The following is a 21068-nucleotide window of genomic DNA, read 5'->3' on the forward strand; positions in this document are numbered from 1 at the left end:
AATATTTCTCCTTAAGATGTATATATATGTAGTTATCCATTAAAAAGTCAAATTTGTTCGTACTAATTTTTAGACAAATTAAAAGAAGGTAAACTTACAGGAATAGCTACCTTTTAGTAGGTTCTTACCTCTAGTAACTACCTTTTCAATATTACCAACTATAGCTACTATTTAATGAACATATGTATTTTAACAGGTATATTTATTTGTTTTCAAATACATAGTGATTTTTTTTTTCTTTGATGTATTTCAGTGATTTTTTTTGCTATAATGTATTTCTGTGTCTTTTTTTTTTTTTAATGCATTTCAGTGATTTTTTTTGAATGTATTTTAGTGATTTTTTTTTTGATGTATTTCAGTGGTTTTTTTTTTTATGTATTTCTTTGATGTATTTCAAATACATTGTGTACATTCCAACTACATATGAAGCCAAATACATTCAAATTTTCATGTATTTGAATGGATTTCAACAAATACATTCAGATACAAGATAAAAAAATTCAAATATGACAAATACATTCAAAAACAGTGTGTTTGGCTATTAACAAAATACACTCAAAAAATACAAACACAAATACATTCAAAAATTGTGTATTTGTGAGATGTAGAATTTTTGAATGTATTTGTATTTGGCTTTTAACAAATACACACAAAAAAATAAAAAATACACACGGCCGGATCTGAGACACCACAACCATCAAAAACCCTAATCTCTCCACCACCACCAAAACCCTAATCTGAGACACCACCACCACAAAAAACCCTAATCTCTCCACCACTACCAAAACCCTAATCTCTCCACCTCCACGTCATCTTCTCCGTCGCCATCTCAAAATCAGTGCCATCCAAACAACACGGATTAGTGATTGAACACGGTTATGAAGGTTAAGACGTAGGCCCACTAATGCTCACGTGGTATCGAGAGACGAGGATCGGGGGTCGTCAAGGGAAAGGGGGCCTCTAGGGAGGGGGTCACGACGGAGAGCGTTGATTGGTGGTTCGATACGGAGGCGGCGTTTGCGACGACGGCGACGTTCGGTGGCGGCTTCTTCGGTGGAGAAGAAAGCGAACGAGCGGTGAGGGAGATGGAAGTTAGCGTTTGGCAGTGGATGAGAGTGGAGGGGGGATGTTGTTATGGTTTGGGTGATGGAGGAAGAACGACGGAAAGAGCGGAGGAGTAAGGCATAGAGTGCCGGGCGATGGCGGTGAGGTTCTAGGTGAAAGTGGAAATGACTGGGTTTAAACCCTAGAGGTTGAATTTTGCAGAGAAGAGATGATGAGAGGACGAGGTTTAACTAACACTCTGTTTGGATGAAGAGAGATTTTTAGGGTTTTGATAAAAAAAATCAAATGGGTAAGTGATTGAAAAAAAAAGAAAGATATATATACATTTGGGTATATATTTTTGATATAGCTACCCATTGTAATTTAAAAAATTTAATTACCTACTAAATATAATTAAATAAAAAATAATTAATATTAATAATTAGGTCTTAAAAAAAGCTACAATGAGTAAAAATTCCTTAAAAGAAAAAGTTGTCACATAAGCCTGAGTATTAGTGGAAGGCTTGATGAAAGTAGAGTCCAATCCTCATATTTTGGGCCCTTGAACCACTTTGGCCCTCTTAACCATTCAGACAATAAGAGCATGGCCCGCAATCCAATAAAAAGGGCACCTATATTCCAGCACCTACGCACCTATTGGAACAAAACGAGAGCCAGCAGCGTGCTGTTGGACTTGTGTTCGTTCACCCACCAATTTTCCGATTTGCAAAATGGATCCCGACAGCGTGTCAAAAGCATTTGTGGATCACTACTACTCCACCTTCGATACCAATCGTGCTGGGCTTGCTAACCTTTACCAGGAAAACTCTATGTTGAATTTTGAAGGTCAGAAATATCAGGGTCCTCAAAGCATTGCAGGTAAGTTGACTAGTCTCCCTTTCCAGCAGTGCAAGCATCAGATCAACACTGTTGATTGTCAGCCCTCTGGTCCTGCTGGTGGTATGCTTGTCTTTGTTAGTGGCAGTCTTAGCCTCCCCGGTGAACAACACGCGCTCAAGTTCAGTCAGGTAATTTTATTACTACTTCTAGTACTACTGCTCGATGTGTTCATTTCAGGACTGATGTCCGATTGTTACATTTGAGTTTAATTTTCCGTATCATTAGGGTTTAGTTTTGCTTGTTTAATTAGATATTAAGGATTGCTCCCTTATTGCGATTGATTATTCGTTGCGGATTTCTTATAGAATATTAATTTTACCACTAGTACTACTCGATGTGTTCATTTTAGGACTGATTTCCTATGAGTATTACATTGAAGGATCTTGTGGTTAGGGTTAAATCACATTTCCGTATCGCAGATGCCATTAGGGTTTAATTTTCCATGTCCTAGTTTGTTGTTTGGTCCGTTAATTCGATGATAAGGCTTGCTCCTGTATTGCAATTGATTATTGTTGCGGATTTCTTAGAGAATATTAGATCGGATGTAAGACGCCTAGATTTTCATTTCTGAACATCAGTGCATTGGAGTGCAATCCTGATGCATGAATATAATGATTACGGCAAATTGCAATAGACTTGTGTTGGAAAAAATAATTAAAAGTTGTAGGAAACCAAAATTGATTAGGATTTGATATTTTAATTCATGTCTAGTTAGGATTTATAGTCAAATTTACATAGGAATATGTTTTCCAGTTTATAGTCAAAATAGGTTTCATACTATTATAAATAGGGGTGCTGCTAGCTACTTTCAGAACTAGAGATAGTGTGGAGAATTGTAGAGAGCACTCAAAGATTTATTGGAGTTTATGAATAAAATAGTTTCATTCAACTTGTAGTACTTTAAGGAGTCTATAACACCAGTCCACTTTTTAACCATTTGAGGATTGCTTGAAATTGGTGGTCATTTGTGGTAGGGAAATGGGGCCTACCTGAGATTCTCAAAATTTGGATAAGGCATGTGGAATTTTGTTTTTTCAGTTGCTATACTATTTGAAGGGGCAGTTTAGTCTTAAGAATCAATGGCTTAATGTTAGATGTGACACAATATACCTGCTAGTATGGCCTTGATCATATCATTGTTTTAGTATGATAGTTGAATCACATGGTGAAGATAGCTCTGCAGTTTCTTTGGAAACTTAACCAGCCATTAAGAAACTTTGGTGAATAAATTCAATCAGAAAAAATAAGCAAAACTATGAAATTTCTTAGCCATCCACATTGCTATTACCCTTATCATTATTCAGAACCTCATTGAACAACACAGTGCATTAATGAAAAGTTAAATTGAGAAGGTTGATATGCAAGACTGTAGAAGGGTCGGATACAACTTGTAGACACATTTTGCAAATTATTTTAGCTTCAGAAGCAGTCATAAGATTTCACTAGCAAGTTATGTTTCCGAGGGAGCACTGCGAAGTAACCCATATTGCAGCACCTTCACTAAAATCTTGATGCTTCTGGATTCGTAGAGAATGTTGTCATATATGTTGAAGTTATGTGGATATTATGTGTGTGTATTATATATAACCGAGAAATTCCCCTAGTGGATAATGGCCCGCCCCTCTACCTATGTGGACGTTATGATCCTGTGATATAGCTGAATATGTTGAAACTGTTTGGCATTGATCTATTATATGTGTGCATATGTGCAAGGATAAAAAGTGGCAAGTAAGTAATGGTGCAGCAGAGCTTTTAAGGAAGAGTGCAATAAGCTTTTTGTCCTAATCGCTTAAAGGGTGCTTATGTGTTGGGATTCTATTTCCACGTCTAGCCTATGAGGGTTTTGTAGCTTTACTTTCTCGTACTGCTTGTTTTTATTCCTGAACAGGATAGTGGTATTATCAAGTTGGTTTTCTGATGTTATCTCTGTTTCTATGAATAGTTTAGCAACTGCAGAGTATTCAATAGTTGTAGAATATCTTTTTTATGTTTCCTTCTTTGTCATACTTTAAATAATGGTGAAGTATCATGCTTTGACTGGTTTTGAAGTTATTCTCTTGGACTCACATCTAATGTTGATTGTTTGGTCTCATTTTGCCACTTTATGTTTTGAAAAACAATTAGCTTTGGCAGACATTATCGCTGAAAGGAAAACAAGAACCAAAACAAAATCAAGCAGTTTTTGCAGAGAACTTTCCTATCTTTCCAAAGCAAAGACTGATTGTTTTCTTCTCTTTCTCTCGTTGTAGCAGGCCCCTATGTTCATTATAAATTAAAGCATTTTTTGAATTGGTGGTTTTGGCTCAATTCTGTAAACTGGTTATGCAGACAGATTTTCTTGGGTCGTCACATACATATTTAAGGAGATCAGTAAGGATAGTTGTTGATTTTCACTTTCTTTTTTCTGTACCTCTTGCACCTGATCTTACTTTCCAAACACATGGTGTGCTTGCTGTTTGCCTGTTTCAGAAAGAACAAGCAGTGATGAGTTTGTTGTCTGAAAATATTTTAGTATTGAGAGAAGTTTTATTTTCAAGTTTTTGGAAATTTGGATTTCTGAATTCAATGCTTCGAAGTTATACGCATCTCAAATTTCTAATGTGATACTTCTATTCTTTCGTGGGCTGCAGATGTTTCACTTGATTCCAACACCTCAAGGAAGTTTCTATGTGCAGAATGACATATTTCGCTTGAACTATGCTTGAAGGGTTCCGAGTTGAATTGTTTCTTGGTCATGTTTTCTTGATTGATTTGTCAAAAAAACTAAACAAGGCAAAGTTAGTATTTTAGCAAGATATTGCTTCCATTTCACAGTGAGTGAGAGACTTGTTTTCCCGTAGTGGTTTGGTGAATTGATTGATGGACTTGGTGACAGTTTGAATTTTATGGAATTGAATGAGGCCTGCCTTCACTGCCTGATGTTATTTTCTTGCAAGTTCCTCTCTCTCTCTCTCTCTCTCTCTCTCTCTCACATCACAATTCCTCCCTTTCCCCATGTCGGTCATCGCGATTCCTCCCTGCTCATTGCTGCTTATAGCCGATAAACAGAATGATAAGTATGGTGGATTTTGATAAATGAAAAAGTTGTGTTGTGAGTGCTTTCTGGTGTGCTAAGTAGTAGTTGATACGCTGCCTACATCTTCTTTAAGAAAAAAGTTGTCAAGAAATGTTTTTTTTATCAGAGCCTTGGCACTTGCAATTCGTGTTCATGATCATTGTTAAATTTTACTGTAGCTTGTTGAATTTAAGTTTCTGAATGTGAAAGTAGACCTATAGGATTTGATACCAAACACTTTGACCCCATAGCTTTTGCTATGTATTATAGGAATCACGTGCCAATATGCAGTCTCGATGTTTCTTTTTTGTCCGAGGGGCCAAGCAACATCGCCTTTGAAATCCAAGTGAGCATGGACTGCCATTTGCTCTTGATATTTCTCTAGGCCATGGGTGATGGTTATCATGTTTGGTTTTGCCTCTCTTCTTTTATATTCATATGTTTGCGAGATCTCTCTATTTTCTTCCTTTTCTAATTGCTCTCTTTTGTGATTTATTCCCTTTGGGATCTGCATTATCATACGGGAGCTAATCGTACTAACAAAACACTTCTCTTCCATCATTCTTCTACCTGGCAAAGAAATCCCTAACACCATGTGGTGTTTGATATGAACAGTCGCAGTGTGCTTCTTTTTTTTCCTTGGTTCGCATAAAACAGACAGAATGAATTATATTTGCATCTCATTTCATAGGAAACACTACTTCTCTAGGTGTACATCAGAAGAAGTTAGTTGTTGTTTTGAGAGATTATGATTGTATCACACTTCAACTTCCACCAGCAAATAATAGACAGATGAGAGGTGGCAAAGACACAAAAATAGAAACAAAGGGGTCAATAGGGAGAAAACCAGCCAGTGCTGGGAAGTACATGTGTGCCAATTGTTCCTTGCTGATTAAAAAAATTACTGATGAGTTTACAGACTTGAGTGGTTTCTCTCATCTATTAGACTAGTTTTTTGAGTGGCTTTTCTCATCTGATAGACTAGCTTCTTTAGTTGAGTTCTCCTGTTCAGTCTATAACAATACAAGTGATTGTGGATTTTCGGCTAAATCAGGTTATTGAAATTTGCCAAGGGGGAGTTTCAACTTTAGAATCTATTAGAACTTTGTCATATTTGATTACTTCAAGGACTCAACAATATAATCAAATCCCTTTAGATGCATAAGCAAAGAAGAAGGGAAAACAAGGAAGAAAGAGGGTGGGTGGTGGAGACCCGCAAGTAAATAACAATATGTGAGTAGTGAGTTGCAAAAAATATAAGTTTGTGGCGCATAAACGGGGATCGAAGCCACTAAAAGTACTGAATACAAAAATAGCTAATTGAAGGTCATCTTCTTCAGGTTGTAATTCTTCTGAAGATTATTAATCAAATGAATCTCCTTAAAACAAGCAATTTAAATAGTAGAGCAAGGAGCATGTTTAATTAGTGCTAGCTTCTTATATTATACATCTGTTGCGTTGCTACTTGCTAGCTAGCAATTTAAACATAGAGATGGAGATCGAGAACAACAAGGACAAGAATAAGAAGCAAACCAAAGAGGATAGCATGAACCAAAACAGAAACCCAACTGGTCTTCATGTTCATGAAATCAACTGGCGTAATCTTCCCTGGCATTTGAAACAGTAATCCCGGTGATAGAAATGCAAATAGCGATGTTGCTATAATCGGACCAGCCCAATCATTCATTTTTTTAACCTTATTTAGTTCTGCACTCAACTGAAGAGGAGGAAGGAAGAAAAAAGTAAACAAAGCAAGTAGATAAAAAAGGAAGAGCTAGCTTTGGAATAAATACGAGATAATGAGAATCGTATAAAGCAAAGGAATATATGAAAATCTACAGCACTTTCTAGTTTATTCCCATTATTACAGTAACTTAATAACTAGATCAGTACTGATTTATTAGTTATGGATTATGGTGGTGCGGAAGGCAAATCTATCCCATGATGTTATGGAGGACACCAACGGGACAAAGCTTATTGGTTGCCTAACAAATTCTTGTCAAGTCCTCCAATTATGCGCTTGTTGACTACGGTACATAGTCTACTCCAATGCACGGTAGTACTATAATTTTTTTTTATCCTTTTCGTTTTAATTTGTATGTCTTATTATTGTATTAAGTTTACTTTAAAAAGAGCGTTACATTTCTATATTTAGCATGTGTTTAATTTTAATATTTATGTTATATTTTTAAGGATTGCTTGGTTCAAAATCAAGTTATTCTTTAATTATAATGTAATTATAATTCTGGGATAGATAGTCTAATAATTATATAAAGTTAGTCTTGATTTTGGATAATATCTATAATTAAACACGAGAAATTTATTTCAAATAAAATTTTATATCAGGATAACTAACTTAGCAATTTCGGAATTATTCATACCACCCTTGTGGTATTATTTTAACCACACTTAATGTGGGATAGCAACCCCAGAATAAAAAATCAAAATGACAAAGATGTCCTCCAAAGCTCTTCTGTCAAGGTCAAAATTGGAACTAAAGTTTATCCCAATTTGTCTAGTGTAAATCAAACACGTGTTTCGTAATATACCTTATATATTTTATATTTAGTACAATGAGCCAAACATCTACCAATAAAAATATATTAGCTAAATATATTGTTATTATTTTAATCCCGACAATTTTGCTATAACTCGTTCACCAACCAAATGACACCTTATAGAAATGGCATGACATATTTAAGACCACAATATTAAATGATACTTTAGGTATATTATATATGTTGCTAGTTAAAACAGCAACATTTTGATTTTTGAACAGTTCTCGAGTTTTGCCAATACAGTATTGTTGTAAAGCAAATTAAACTTCTTATTAGAATTTAGAAAGGAACATCAAATAGAAGTTAAAAAAGAAGATCGGATACAGGACGTAATGCCTTAATATTACTACAGGAAATTAAGATACCATATCTTTATCCCAAAAGCTGGAACAATTCCTATGAACAACTGGTCCAGTGGCTCAATTGGTTCCTTTATGAACCACACATTGTCCTTTTCTTTTCTTTGTGCGATTCTCCAACGGAGGCGAGGTCAGAATTTAAACCGAGTTCTACAATAATAATTTATACATATTAAATGAATTTCTTAAAACAAATATAAGTGCAATTATTTAACCCAAACTAGTGAAAGAAATACTCCCTCCACTCTTTTGATTGACCCCATAAGTCTCATGATTGACCATTCTAACCCCCTCAAACTCATAAGTTTGATTGACCATTCCATCAACAGATCAAACTCCCAAACAGAGCAAAAGGAATAAAAGAATAAACAACGTGGACGGCAGGATTCGAACCTGCGCGGGCAAAGCCCACATGATTTCTAGTCATGCCCGATAACCACTCCGGCACGTCCACCTCTGTGCTTTTACTATTAAGCCTTCGGATAACATATGGTAGTAAGAATGTAATGGGTCATTCTGTGCTTCATCATATTTATATTATGCACCGCTTCATCATATATATTATGCACCACTTCTCTGTTATTACTTTCTCATATCCATTTTGTTAGTCTCTTATTAATGTGTTCTATTTAAGTTATTAGGGATATAATTGATTATATCCTAGATCGATTTGTTTTTCTTACATTAGCCCGTCACAATCTTAGCAAATTAAAAGCAGACGTATCTGATGCTATGATTATGTAAGTAAAATATATGTAGACGATAAAATTTCCATGAAAATCTAAGCAACATATATATACCAGACCTATTGTGCAAAAAATATGAGCATTCAGTCCAAAATCTTAAGATTTTAGCTGTGGATTCGGCAAAACTTAGTAGCTTTAAGCCAAAACCTGTATTTCTATTAAGAAATTCACTTACTGTGCATAAATATCTTATTCAGAACTCAATAAGAACAGCCCTTTCTTGAACCCGATCAAGATTCTGGATTCATCTCTGAGCACATAACCATTTAAATGAAACTTACAGGTGGGACAAGCATGATCACTACTAAAAACACGAATTTCCTAGGAAATATCAATTGAAAACGTTTCAAACGAGCTAGCAACCTAGTTTAAAGATACTACTCCATGTTGAAGATATAGAGAGCATCTCATGATCAAAAGCTGACCCAAAAACTAGTTAATTTCATTTTGCATGAACTTCATAACATCCTGTAAAACACTTTTACTATTACATGTGAAATAGTATAACTATATGGGGAAGAAACACAAAAAAGGTTAAGAGTAGTACTAAAGCTTGATTGGAGGGAACTTGATTGGAGGGAAGGAAAAATCGGACCATATGTGGAGATTAAAGGCGATAATACAAAGGGTAAATATACAAAAGTATAAGACGGCATGAACAAGTACTGAAATCCCACTGGTGTACATATTCCCAAACTCGCAGAATCTTGTTCTTGAAGGAAGCTGGAATAGCAGTCCCGGTGACAATATTATGAACAATCCAACCGCTATTATCGACGGCGCCCAATCTGTTCCCATTTATTATGTAACACTTCTTCTTGCTAGCTATGATTGATGATTTCTCTACTTGTTTGGTACTTTGTAAATAGGTGATATGGAGGAGATTTTTCTAAGACTAATATAGTGATTTTTACTTACTGGAGAAGGAGAAAGGATGCTAAACTTGAGAGTGAAATGCACGTATGGTATTAAAAATGGAAGAAAGGAGTAGTGTGATTGTGGGGATTTTACTTTATGGAGAGCAAGTCGACAGAATGTACTGGCTTTGTGTATAAGTTTCCAAATAATATAAACTGAAAAATGCGAGCTTTCTTTTTGGATTTGATTTGCATATTTATCACTTGGATTCCTCAAGAAAAGAGAGATTAATGAATAATAATTCAGTGAGCTAGCTAAATAAAGTTATAAAAATATAATATCATAAGTTAGTGGCTAATTACTTAACCTATATATTCATGGGGTATATATAGTGAGTAGATAAAATTGAGATAGTGATCTATATTAGGTAGAGTATATTAATAACGAAATAATTGTAAGATGAGTGGTTTCAAGAGTTGTATAAAAAAATTATGACCTACTTTAATTTCTCGCCATTATAACTAGTAAAATGAAAGATCATGCAATTTATCATTTTCAATATTTAAAATGCATTTCTCCATCGACTCAGCCTACGTTTTCAATGATTCGTTTTAAACAAAAAAATATCAATTGACAATTACTTACTCTTCAATTTGATAGTTGCCAAAGTCGAAACTCTCCTAAAATCTTGCTTAAAACCAGACGATGGGCTATTTTGTTTGAATATCTAATGGATATAAAGTGAAATGAAATAAAATGGAACTGGATAGGGTCGAATAAATATAAAAGATCTCATATGAGTAATTCCAAATGATATAGCTAATCGATTGACTTAGATATGAAGTGCAACTCAAAAAACTAGCGTATCCAGTTACTGGAGACGATATGGGTTAATAAATACAGAGTACTGTTATTTTTTATTTAAAAATAATAATTTATATGATAGTATTTGAATTGCATACAGAATTTAAGATAGAAAGAATGATTTTTGTCACATGATAGAAAGAATGATTTTTGTCACATGCTAAATATTCTTAGAACTTGTAATCTCGATTAAACATGTTGATTATGACATATTTTAATTTTGTGACTATAAGAGCATGTCCTAAGAATACGTACATACAATGAAAGTTTTAAATTCAAGAATTTTCAAATTATTTTTTGAACATGCTGAAAAGACAAATTAAAATTCATGTAAAAGAAACAACAGTTTATTGGAACAAAGGGAGTACTTAAAAAGTTTCTTATTAAGAAAATATATAAATGTATTACTAGTATTGTTTTGGAACAGACTAATAAAATAATACTAGTAGCTAAGAAAATGGAACAAAGGGAGTACTTCAATTTTTTTTAATCAATATATATTTGCTCAGATGAAGTATCTAATTTAAAATTATATTACTACTCCTAATAAGAAGAACAGTAGTCTAATACTTTAGGCACAGTGCTAAAACGATTATACTAATTAACATGCCTCCATAGGTACATATAGCAATCATTAATCATGGCAACAGCTTACTGCTGAAACTGCAACACCTCCTCATGTGTAAAGTACTGCTGCGCCTGCTTCCTTTCAGAATTGATACGTTCAAGCCTAAAACGCTCCTGAACTCTTGAGATGTAGTTCGCTGCGTCTATATCAGCGTTTTCGTTGTCAACCTTGGCATAATTATGAGTAGTAGCAGTACTACTGTTATAGTACCCTCGATCAGTACTCTCGGGCGTGGGTGGAATGTAAAATGATATTTTGGGCTTGTGTGGAATGGTTACTTGCTCCGGGTTCAGTATGAAATCTACTCCCGCACTACTTGAGGAGAAGCTAGTACTATTTGGATTATAAGGGACCAGATTTTGCTTTGGCTGCTGATGATCATTATGATGATGATGAAGATAATGAATAGTTGAAGGACGGTCTACTTGATTCACGACGAAGCCCTCGGAGGGATAATTAGGGACCCTACTGCTGCTGCTCCCATATTGAATCGCTGAAGAAGGTTTAGGTGCAGCTGCTGCTCGGTACAAAGACTTCACCAGCTTCCCTTTGATGAGCCCGAATCGCTTGCGGCTAGATTCCATTTCTCCCCCTTGTATTATTTTGTTAAATTACACCTAGCTAGATGTTTGATTGAACTCTTTCTGATTGTAGAGAGGCGATCGGGAGATGGTCTTTATATACTAGTAGCAGAAATGAGCATTTAGCTAATTTAATTCTATGAACTGTTTAATTGCATTATTGCAAGTAGATATACATGAACATAGCATGAAGCACTCACGAACTACTATTATATTGTCCTTTTAGCTATATCCATCTGTTTTCGCTTAATTAATAGTATTTGGAATCTTTCTTTTTTATCTAACATGTGTTTCTTCTAAGACGACCAATAGTAGCTAAACAAAAGAGTTTTAGAAATATCTAGAAGCATAAATGCATGATTCCCTATTTCATGTTACCGATCAATGATACGTCGAAGCCAGAAATTTTCAACAGAGGGATCCAAAATATAAAGAAACTAAGTAAACACATACGTAAAAAAGCTAACATTCAATATCTACTATATATGCTTAAATAGTAATTTTAATATTCGGTATAATCTTCCAGCAAAGGAGCTTAGTCACTAGCTATGATGGGCTCCAATCATCTTTAAGGTGTAAATGATTTATTTGACAGCACATTCTAATTAATGGTTTGGTAACGGGGAGCAGACACCACTAATTGCAACACCTTTTAACTACATGACCGGAGATCTTTTTAACTGCTTCATGTGTATATATTGTTTCCAATTAACAGCTGCTAATTCACTAGCTAGTACAACGGGATATTAATGCATCTCATTAATTCATGGAGCCTAGGTACATATATGGATGTTTATAATGCTTAGCTTGAGCCTTGACTCTGATCAAGTTTCTGCATCATTTTAACTGGATAGGCGATGTTTTATTCCCTGAACGAGCTTCGCGACAATATCTACATAAGAATCAAATTTTATCTACATAGGAATCAAATTTACTTTTTTATTTTTTATAGTTTCATGTAACGGATAAGACCAGTGTCTTTGTCAACATGAGTTAACTTTCCAGCGTCCACCACTGGGGCTATTCCGAGAAAACGTTACTGCCTCTGATGCTTTCTTTTTCACGGCCATTGCGTACAAGAACAAAGCTACTATATATGTGGTGTATATAATGCAGAAAATGATGTTCAGATACCCTTTGCATCTTGATTCTTCCGTAACTTCTTTGATACATATGCTACTGGATGTCAATAACATCATGAATTGTCTAGGTGTCTAATATAATTATGCTATATGTGGTGTATATAATGCAGAAAATGATGTTCAGATACCCTTTGCATCTTGATTCTTCCGTAACTTCTTTGATACATATGCTACTGGATGTCAATAACATCATGAATTGTCTAGGTGTCTAATATAATTATGCTAGCCCTCATCCTACCTACCGTAATCCGTCCCCTATATATTAGAGATTTTTATACAAGTAAAAAATGTAGAGTACTTCTAGTAACTTTTTATCTTTTTATTTTTATTTGTATAATGGGGGCGTGATATGACTTTAAATAGAAAAAAATGGTCTGTGAAAATCTATATAGCCTCAATTAATTTAAATGAGTCAAGTATGAGAGGAACCTACAGTTTTCTATTTCTCCAAATCAACTAGTATGAAGTTTCTCCATGCATGTATGCTTTGAAAAAAAGTTACTAATCGTCTCGTCTACTCCTACTATAGAAGACTTTTATAATCATAGAGAGAGCGTAATTTTCAGGGGAATGATGCTAAAAGTTACGGTTAAAGATAGAATTGTTTTACATATTAGACATCTACGAGCACTGATTAAAAAGATAACTTCTTCAAAATATATGCTGGTGATTGGTCTTCAGAAACCCCGAGTCGCATATCACACTTATTCAAGTGGCCTTAGAGCCCTTTTGGCTTAGCTAAATTTTAAGCATGCACCAAATGTTGAAAAATATTTTATAACCTGATTGGGGTTATAATTAATGCTCAGGTGGTTGTACCGGGTGCAATTGATGCAGTACACAATTGTTGATAACTTAGATCTTCGGATGGAGGACTCAAGTTTTGTTAATTACATTCAGATCCCTCAAGTGTAGTTCTTTGATTATGCACTTTACTCTAATTCTTATTATAATAGTTTCTTGAGATTTTACTTACTAAGACAGTTAGTAAAACTTATATACAAGAATAACATATCTTTTTAAAAGTAACAAATATAGCACATTTTATAGTAAATGTAGCATTTTGAAAAGAAAAAAAAATTAAATTTCTATATATAAAAAAGTAACATGCGTGCTTAATGCCTTTACAAAAAAGGTCAAGGGTAATTTTGACATTCTATAATTTCATATGTGTTTTTTCATTAATTAAAGACCTACAATTCTTGCGCGTGTATGTGATAAAATTAATCCACCTGTAATCTAAGGCTCTAAAAGCTGACATTAGCTTTGTATAGTTTGTGCTACCGGTATTCTTTCTCGGTCTGTGCTTGTGTTGTTGATGTCCATGGCACTATTTTGGATCTAACAGGTATGTTTATTCTATCAATCAATTTTCGCACATATCTTCTTCTCTTTTCCCTTATCATTTTTCTTTTTCTTGGTTAGAAGCACTTCCTATTTAGGCATCTACCATTGTTAGGTATTCAAAGCTTTTCCCCTTTGCTTGGTTAACGTTTGCTTATTTGGTAAGCTACTTATTGATTTATACCCAAAATGGGATTTTTTTTTTTGGTTTTTAGCTAGAATTAGTTTTGGATTTAGGATAATGGTTTTCTTTTCTACTGAACTAGCTTTCTGTTTTTAGTATAAGCAAAGCATCTGCTTTTTGCTTAATCAAATCAGGTAATCTGATTGAAAGAAGCCATATCTTTTTCCTCTTTCCATTTGTTGCTTTTGCTTAGTTCTGCTCAGTTGATGTTATCAGGAATCTAATCAATTGTGTACAGAGAGAGTCTTTTCGTGTTGGGTGGATCAATCTGTTTCGGTGGACAATTGAGTTTCAGATCGACTATTAGCTTTGCATGTTGATCCAAAACTGGAATTTTTTTTCATACAGATTTTATGTTATTTGATTTGGATATTGAATCTATGAAATGGCATTACCAATTGCTCTGGGATTAAGTATTAATGCATTAGTCACAACCCTGAATTTGCTTTCTGCTATCGCTTTTATTTGTGTTTATGTGGGTGTTTTCCCATGTCCTACCCAATATGAGCTTCTCTGCAGTCTCAAAGCATCCTTGAAGTCGTTTTTAAGATCTATCCTTACATCTAAATCATATTCCATTCCTACCCAATTCGAGCTTCTGTCCAGTTGTGTTATCACTTCAATGTTCTCTGTAATTTTTCTTGCATCTCAATGTTAGTTACTTATGAGCGAGTGTTATAGTTTTTTTCCTCTTATGTCATGAGCCATTGTTACTTTGCTTCAGTCTAGCCTTATTTGGTGTGCTTAAGTGACATTCATATGATTTTGTTTCTCTAAACTAGAGATATTTCAATTTTCATCATCAACCTCCTTGGACCTTCCTTGAAATGAAACATAGACTTTGATAATCTCCAGCAGTCTTATATAAAAATTTGTGTCTATGGGACTTCCCTTTCTGGATTTAGCTAAAGTACTGTTTGCTACTTGATGCAGTTTTGATTATTGGTAATATGGCATACGATAAAATGTTGAGTAGTTTGAGCATCGTGACTGAATGTGCTTTAGAAGATGACCTTTTGTATTGATAAGCTTCGATGTGGATACTGAATGGAACGTTTGCTCAACTTTATAAATTGTGATAAAAGAATTTATTGGTTTAATTGAATAACCATTGTTGATTTCATCCATTGCCTTTTAATTTTACAAATTTCTTTTAAGCTAATGAGCTATATGAGGAGCAACTGTCTCCTAGAAGCTTACAAAAATTCGATAAAGTGTCTATAGAAGATATATATGAACTCCTCTTTGGATGTTGCATGGTTAGAATACTCGAATTTAGCAAGGGTGAAGAAAGTTAGGAACTGGTAGTGCCTTTATTTTCCATGGGCAATGGTGACTGTTACATAGTATTGTTCAATTGCAAGTTGTTGGTTAGACTGTTGCTTAATTTATCACCTCTACTGATTCTACAGCTACTCCGAGCATTGCAGGGCATGGAAGACAACGTGTTTTGGTTTAGTGCCGAGGCCAACTATAATGATGAGATACCAATTAGGCATTAGATAATTGAGTGTACCTTTGATTTGATCTTTTATATTGATAAAGTTCACTGTGTAGATTTCACTGGGATAGCTTGCTTCAAATAATGAGCTACATTGGTGTCAACTTTAGAAAAATCTATTTAACTTTACAAGAGAAGGATCAAAATAGTACATTATCTTTGTGTTTGGACCTAAAATCATACATATTCTTTTACATGGAGCACTAATACTACATTATATTTGCATAAGTGGTGCACTTTTAGTCAAATTCCTAAATATTTTTTTAGAAATTTAACGGAAAAGAACAAAAATGCCCTTGAACTTTTAGAAAAGGTATAAAAATACCCTTTATTCATCTATTTTGCTAAAACTACCCCTCAATTCAACTTTTTGGCTCATTTATTCCCTTTGACTAACGGACAACACTAATTTTTTTTTTTTTAAAAATATTTAAATTACACATGACATTTTATTACTGAAAAATTGATTTATTTTTTTTAAAAGAAATTTGAAAAATCGTTATTTGTAGAATAAGGAAAAAAAAAAATTTCAAAACCCGTTTTTTTAAAAAACAAATGTAATTTTTCAAAACCCGTTTTTTTAAAAAAACAAATGTAGTAAGCCTTATATATATATATATATATATATATATATATATATATATATATATATATAAAACAAAATTGGATTTTCATTAAAACATGTGGAATTTTTTTAAATTTGAAAAACTTTTTTTTAACGGGTGGAAACCCATTTTTTTTAGAAAATTCAATTTTTAAATCTGAAAAACTGATTGTTTTTTTTAAGTAAAATGTGAAAAACTAACTGGTTTTTTTTTTTTAAAACACAATTTTTCCATAAAAAAAATTTAATTTTTTTAGATTTTTATAAAAAAGCTTTTTCGATTTTGAAAAAAAAAATTAGTGTTGTCCGTTAGTCTAAGGAAATAATCGGCCCAAAAAGTTGAATTGAGGGGTAATTTTAGTAAAATAGATGAATAAAGGGTATTTTTATATCTTTTCTAAAAGTTCGGGGGCATTTTTCTTTCTCGTTATATTTTAAAAAGATATTTGGGATCTTTCGCACTACTTACGCAAACATAATATACTATTAGTGCTACGTTAAAAATACGTACGATTTTTTGGTTCAAACTCAAACATAATGTATTATTTTGGCCCTTTTCTCAACTTTACAATACTGAAGTTTTAGCAAATAGAGCTGATTGTATACCCTCATATCTCCTTCCTGTTCACGGGCCATCCCCCCATTTAAATGTTTATAACTCCCTCCATTAATTAAGGAATCTATTCTCATCGATGCACTTCTATTGCACTTGCTCTTTTTTCTCTCTCCCTCATAATTTTCTGATATCTTTTCTTCCATTTTTTTGTGCTAACTTCTTCAAAAATTATCATTAATATATTTCAAGTATTTTATACAGTTATGTTAATATTCCATTAATATATATATATATACATACATTCATTATACGAAATATACGAATTGTATAGAGACATTATAATACATTCAAATTAACAAAATTATTAAACAGACTACTAAAATATGTATATAATTAATATATACCGCTAGTATATGGTTTGTTGCATACATCATTGAAATAGAAAAATACATAAGAACAACCTATTGAAATAGAAAAATACATAAGAACAACCTATCCAATTTGTAATATGTTAATATAGCATTTGTAATATACATTTGAATTCCAAATTAAGAGAAAATAAATAAATTATTGTGTTCATGGAAAGAGCTGCACTGACCACTATCGGACGTATTTAGCCCCCGCATTTCTGCAAGAGGATGTTTTCACGGCTCGAACCTATGACTTTCTGGTCACATGACAGCAACTTTACCAGTTACGCCAAGGTTCCTTTTGAAAATAAAAAGAAAAAAATAGGAAAAGACAAAAAAATAAGATTCTAATAAAAATGAAAATACTTGAAATATATTAATGGTATTTTTCAAAAAAGTTGTCGGCATAAAAAAAATAAAAAATAAAAAAGTTACCAAATAATCATGAGGGAGAGAGAGAATTATGGAAAAGAGAGAAAAGAGCAAGTGCAATAAAAGGGGGGATTGAATTAAAAGTGACAAATAAGTTTGTCAATTAAGTGTGAGTCCTTCAAGTTTTAAAAATTAGGTAGAAGGGACAATTAACTAATCAATGCTAATGAGATCAAACTTCATTAATAAACTTTTTTCAGCAACCCCAAACTTTTTACTTTTACATTTTTACCTCTATACTTATTATATCAAAATAAGGTAAAAAACGTACCTGCCATTTTTCTTAGTCTTCTTCCCATGTCTAGCCATTGATGCTCAACCTATTTTCCTCCTCTTCCTCCTTATTTTTCTTCTTCTTCTTCTTCTTCTTCTTCTTCTTCTTTAGGAATCTAACTCTCCCAAAACGTTTTTAAATAGTAGATCCAAGATTGTATTTGTGTTTTTGTTGAGAAGATTTTTAGAGAAAAATTGTGGGGAAAAATATCAAAATATTATTGGGTTTGTTGGACTGCATTTGCTTCGTTCTTGAGTTTGGAAATACTTCAAAGGACCATTCATTTATTGTTGGTAAGTGAAAAAGATTAATTTTTGTACATTCTTCAGCTGGGTTTAGCAAACCCAATTTGGTTGTTTCTATCAACAACTTTCGTAGTTGTCCGGACAACTCCTAAAGCTGTTGACTGAAACAATTGAACATTGTCTAACAAATATAGAAATTTTCCTAACAACTACTACAGTTGCCCGACAACTGTGTGTAGTTGTCGGACTACTGAATAGTTGATAGGACAACTAATTCGATAGTGGAACAACTTTTGTAGTTGTCACAACAAATAGTTGGACAATCATAGAAGTTATCCCAACAACTACTAAAGTTGTCCGACAACTGTGTTTAGTTGTTGATTAACTGATTAGTTGTCAGGACAACTAGTAAAACTATGGAATAACTTATTAGTTGTTGGAATAAATAGTTGAATACAAAGTCGTCCCCCAAAACTACTAAAGTTGTCTGACAGCTGTCGATGGTTGTAGGACAACTAAAGAGGTGTAGGGATAAGTAACCAAGGTTTTTTAGCAATTTTAAAGATGTTTGATGAATAGCTCTCTCTTGTAAGACCACTAAAATATGTATTTTTGTGATATCTTCAGGTATTGTGACTATCAATGGAAGACCAAACAATAATAGGAGTTGATTTACCTGGCGAATGGGTGGAGAATGCTACTCGGTATACTTAGCGTTCGAAGGGTCGAGAGACAGTACCAATAATGATAAGCAAGCATGCTACGTATGATGAGTTGGTTGAGATCATCGTTTCTAGGTTTGGGTTAACTTGTGATAAAGATGATCTTTCCATTAGTTACATGCTTGGCTTCGCTAAAAAGCAAAAGGGATGTCTTTTCTCCGATGCGGAATGATCTTGATTTGCGGTTTTATTTTGTGATCCAAACAAGCCCATTCTAAGGGTGTTTGTGGTTGAAAAAATGGCAGAGGAACAAATTCGGGCAAATGGAACCAAATATGACAAACGATGAAGAGCATCTTGTGGCTATGGATATTCCGATAAATGAAGGAGATACACAATATCCTTTACCAATGCAAGGCAGCCACGTAGATGATGACGGCACAGTTTTTTATAAGTATAAGACTTTCAAGGACAAACACAAATTAATTAGTTTGTTGAAGCTTGCTTCCGTGAAGAAAGATCAAAGATTCAAACCAGTGAAGAATAGTGAAGATGTATATTGTGTTAGATGTGTAGATCTGGGTTGTGATTGGTGGTTACGAGCTATAAAGCTCAAAAGTTGTGCTAGATTTGAAATTGTCGTTTACCGCAACATTCACTCATGTGGGGCGCAACATCTTACAAGCCATCATCCACATGCTTCAGCGGACGTCATTGGACAATACATACACTATTTGTTCTTGAACGGAAAAGGTCCATCCACAAAAAAAATAAGAAATGCAACTCAAGCTGAACTAGGTTGTAAGATTAGTTACTGGAAGTCATGGAAGGCCAGTGAGATTGCTAAAGCTATGATAAGAGGGACACCTGCCCACGAGTATGCAGTTCTAGATGCTTACAGTTATATGCTTCGGACTGTAAATGAAGGAAGTAAGACATCGCTGAAAGTTGATAACAAAGGGAGGTTCAAATATTTCTTTGTATCTTATGGATCTTGGATTAGGGGATTTGTGCATATGAGAAAAGTGTTAGCCATTGATGGGACATTCTTAAGGGGGCCTTACGAGGGAGTTTTGCTATCTGCTGTGGCACAAGATACAGAAAATCATATTTTTCCTGTTGCATTTTGTGTAGTAGATAAGGAGTGTGATGCTTCATATGAATACTTTTTTGAGAAATTGCTAGACATAGTCCCTAATACTACGGAGTTTTGCATAATTTCGATAGGCATCCAAGCATAGGAAAAATGGTATCAAAGATTTACTCAAGCACACCACGGATGTTGCACAAGGCATCTTCTTTGAAATGCAAGAAAATAATTTCATTGTGGGGATTTTCTTGGACATTTTTATCATGCAACTAAAGCATACCGTAGAGATCTGTTCAATGACCATTTTGAAGAAATCAGATATATCAATGCACAAGTCACCGATTATCTTGAGAATGTTGGCTTTCATAAATGGAGTAGAGCATACTTCCCAGGAAACAGGTAAACTATCTTACTGGTTCAAATTTAAATATTGCAGGTCCACAACAATTATTGCGATTCTTGAAACAAGCTGCAGCTTGTTGGAACAACTTCAACTAGCTTGCCCAGAATCGTGTTGACAACTAAAGAGATTTCTTCTAGCAACTGCAATAGTTGTTAGGAGCCTGCAGTCCTTTGTATTCAGATTCTTAATAATTTTGACTTTTATATAGTTGTTGCACAACTGCGAGTTGTTGGAAAGTTCTTTTAATGTAAGAAAGAGAATTCCCATAGTTGTCGCCCTATTCAATGCTATAAGTAGGAGTTGGTGGAACAACTTCTATAGTGATGTTGCACAACTTAACAAGTTGTTGGAATAATTCTTTTCACCGAAAAAGAAAATAATGATTAACAAGAATGGAAATAAGTTATTAGTCCATCGAATAGATGAAGACATGTTCACTATAACTGGGGAAAGTCTCAATGGTTGATCTACGAAAAACATGTTCGTGTCGAGAGTTTGACTTGGACAAAATACCATGTTCACATGCTTCTATAAATTCGGAGACGGATATGGAAAGATGATTTACAACTAACTTTTTTCGTATTATGGGTAGAGTATACGAATTATTAAGGATAAACCCAAGTTTTTA

General features: G+C 33.9%; 4 protein-coding genes and 1 non-coding gene across 5 annotated transcripts; 2 read left to right on the forward strand and 3 right to left on the reverse strand.

Annotated features, from left to right (window-relative positions):
- The first annotated feature begins 1678 nt into the window (after nt 1–1678).
- Nucleotides 1679–4863, forward strand: LOC132038307 (nuclear transport factor 2B-like). Its single transcript, XM_059428991.1, has 2 exons — nt 1679–2072; nt 4575–4863. Exons 1-2 carry the CDS (start codon nt 1776–1778, stop codon nt 4647–4649), a joined length of 372 nt encoding a protein of 123 aa, XP_059284974.1. The 5' UTR covers nt 1679–1775; the 3' UTR covers nt 4650–4863.
- A 1414-nt stretch (nt 4864–6277) lies between these two features.
- On the reverse strand, nt 6278–6783 carry LOC132038312 (uncharacterized). The gene has a single exon (XM_059428995.1). The coding sequence runs from the start codon at nt 6684–6686 to the stop codon at nt 6480–6482; it is 207 nt and encodes a 68-aa protein (XP_059284978.1). The 5' UTR covers nt 6687–6783; the 3' UTR covers nt 6278–6479.
- A 1505-nt stretch (nt 6784–8288) lies between these two features.
- On the reverse strand, nt 8289–8370 carry TRNAS-AGA (transfer RNA serine (anticodon AGA)). Its single transcript has one exon. It is a non-coding gene; the product is annotated as a tRNA-Ser (tRNA).
- Nucleotides 8371–9087: 717 nt separating this feature from the next.
- LOC132048069 (uncharacterized) lies at nt 9088–10282 on the reverse strand. Its single transcript, XM_059439007.1, has one exon. The coding sequence runs from the start codon at nt 9458–9460 to the stop codon at nt 9209–9211; it is 252 nt and encodes an 83-aa protein (XP_059294990.1). The 5' UTR covers nt 9461–10282; the 3' UTR covers nt 9088–9208.
- Nucleotides 10283–19282: 9000 nt separating this feature from the next.
- Nucleotides 19283–20188, forward strand: LOC132047609 (uncharacterized). Its single transcript, XM_059438629.1, has one exon. The coding sequence runs from the start codon at nt 19283–19285 to the stop codon at nt 20186–20188; it is 906 nt and encodes a 301-aa protein (XP_059294612.1).
- Nucleotides 20189–21068: the final 880 nt, after the last annotated feature.

Source organism: Lycium ferocissimum, chromosome 2 (assembly GCF_029784015.1).
Source record: "Lycium ferocissimum isolate CSIRO_LF1 chromosome 2, AGI_CSIRO_Lferr_CH_V1, whole genome shotgun sequence".
Taxonomy (NCBI): domain Eukaryota; kingdom Viridiplantae; phylum Streptophyta; class Magnoliopsida; order Solanales; family Solanaceae; genus Lycium; species Lycium ferocissimum.

Excerpts from the sequence above, each read along its gene's own strand:
- LOC132038307 (XM_059428991.1), top strand. The coding sequence starts at position 1,776 with ATGGATCCCGACAGCGTGTCAAAAGCATTTGTGGATCACTACTACTCC. Across the intron at positions 2,073-4,574 it reads ACGCGCTCAAGTTCAGTCAG|ATGTTTCACTTGATTCCAAC; the intron begins GTAATTTTATTA and ends CGTGGGCTGCAG.
- LOC132038312 (XM_059428995.1), bottom strand. The coding sequence starts at position 6,686 with ATGAATGATTGGGCTGGTCCGATTATAGCAACATCGCTATTTGCATTT.
- LOC132048069 (XM_059439007.1), bottom strand. The coding sequence starts at position 9,460 with ATGGGAACAGATTGGGCGCCGTCGATAATAGCGGTTGGATTGTTCATA.
- LOC132047609 (XM_059438629.1), top strand. The coding sequence starts at position 19,283 with ATGACAAACGATGAAGAGCATCTTGTGGCTATGGATATTCCGATAAAT.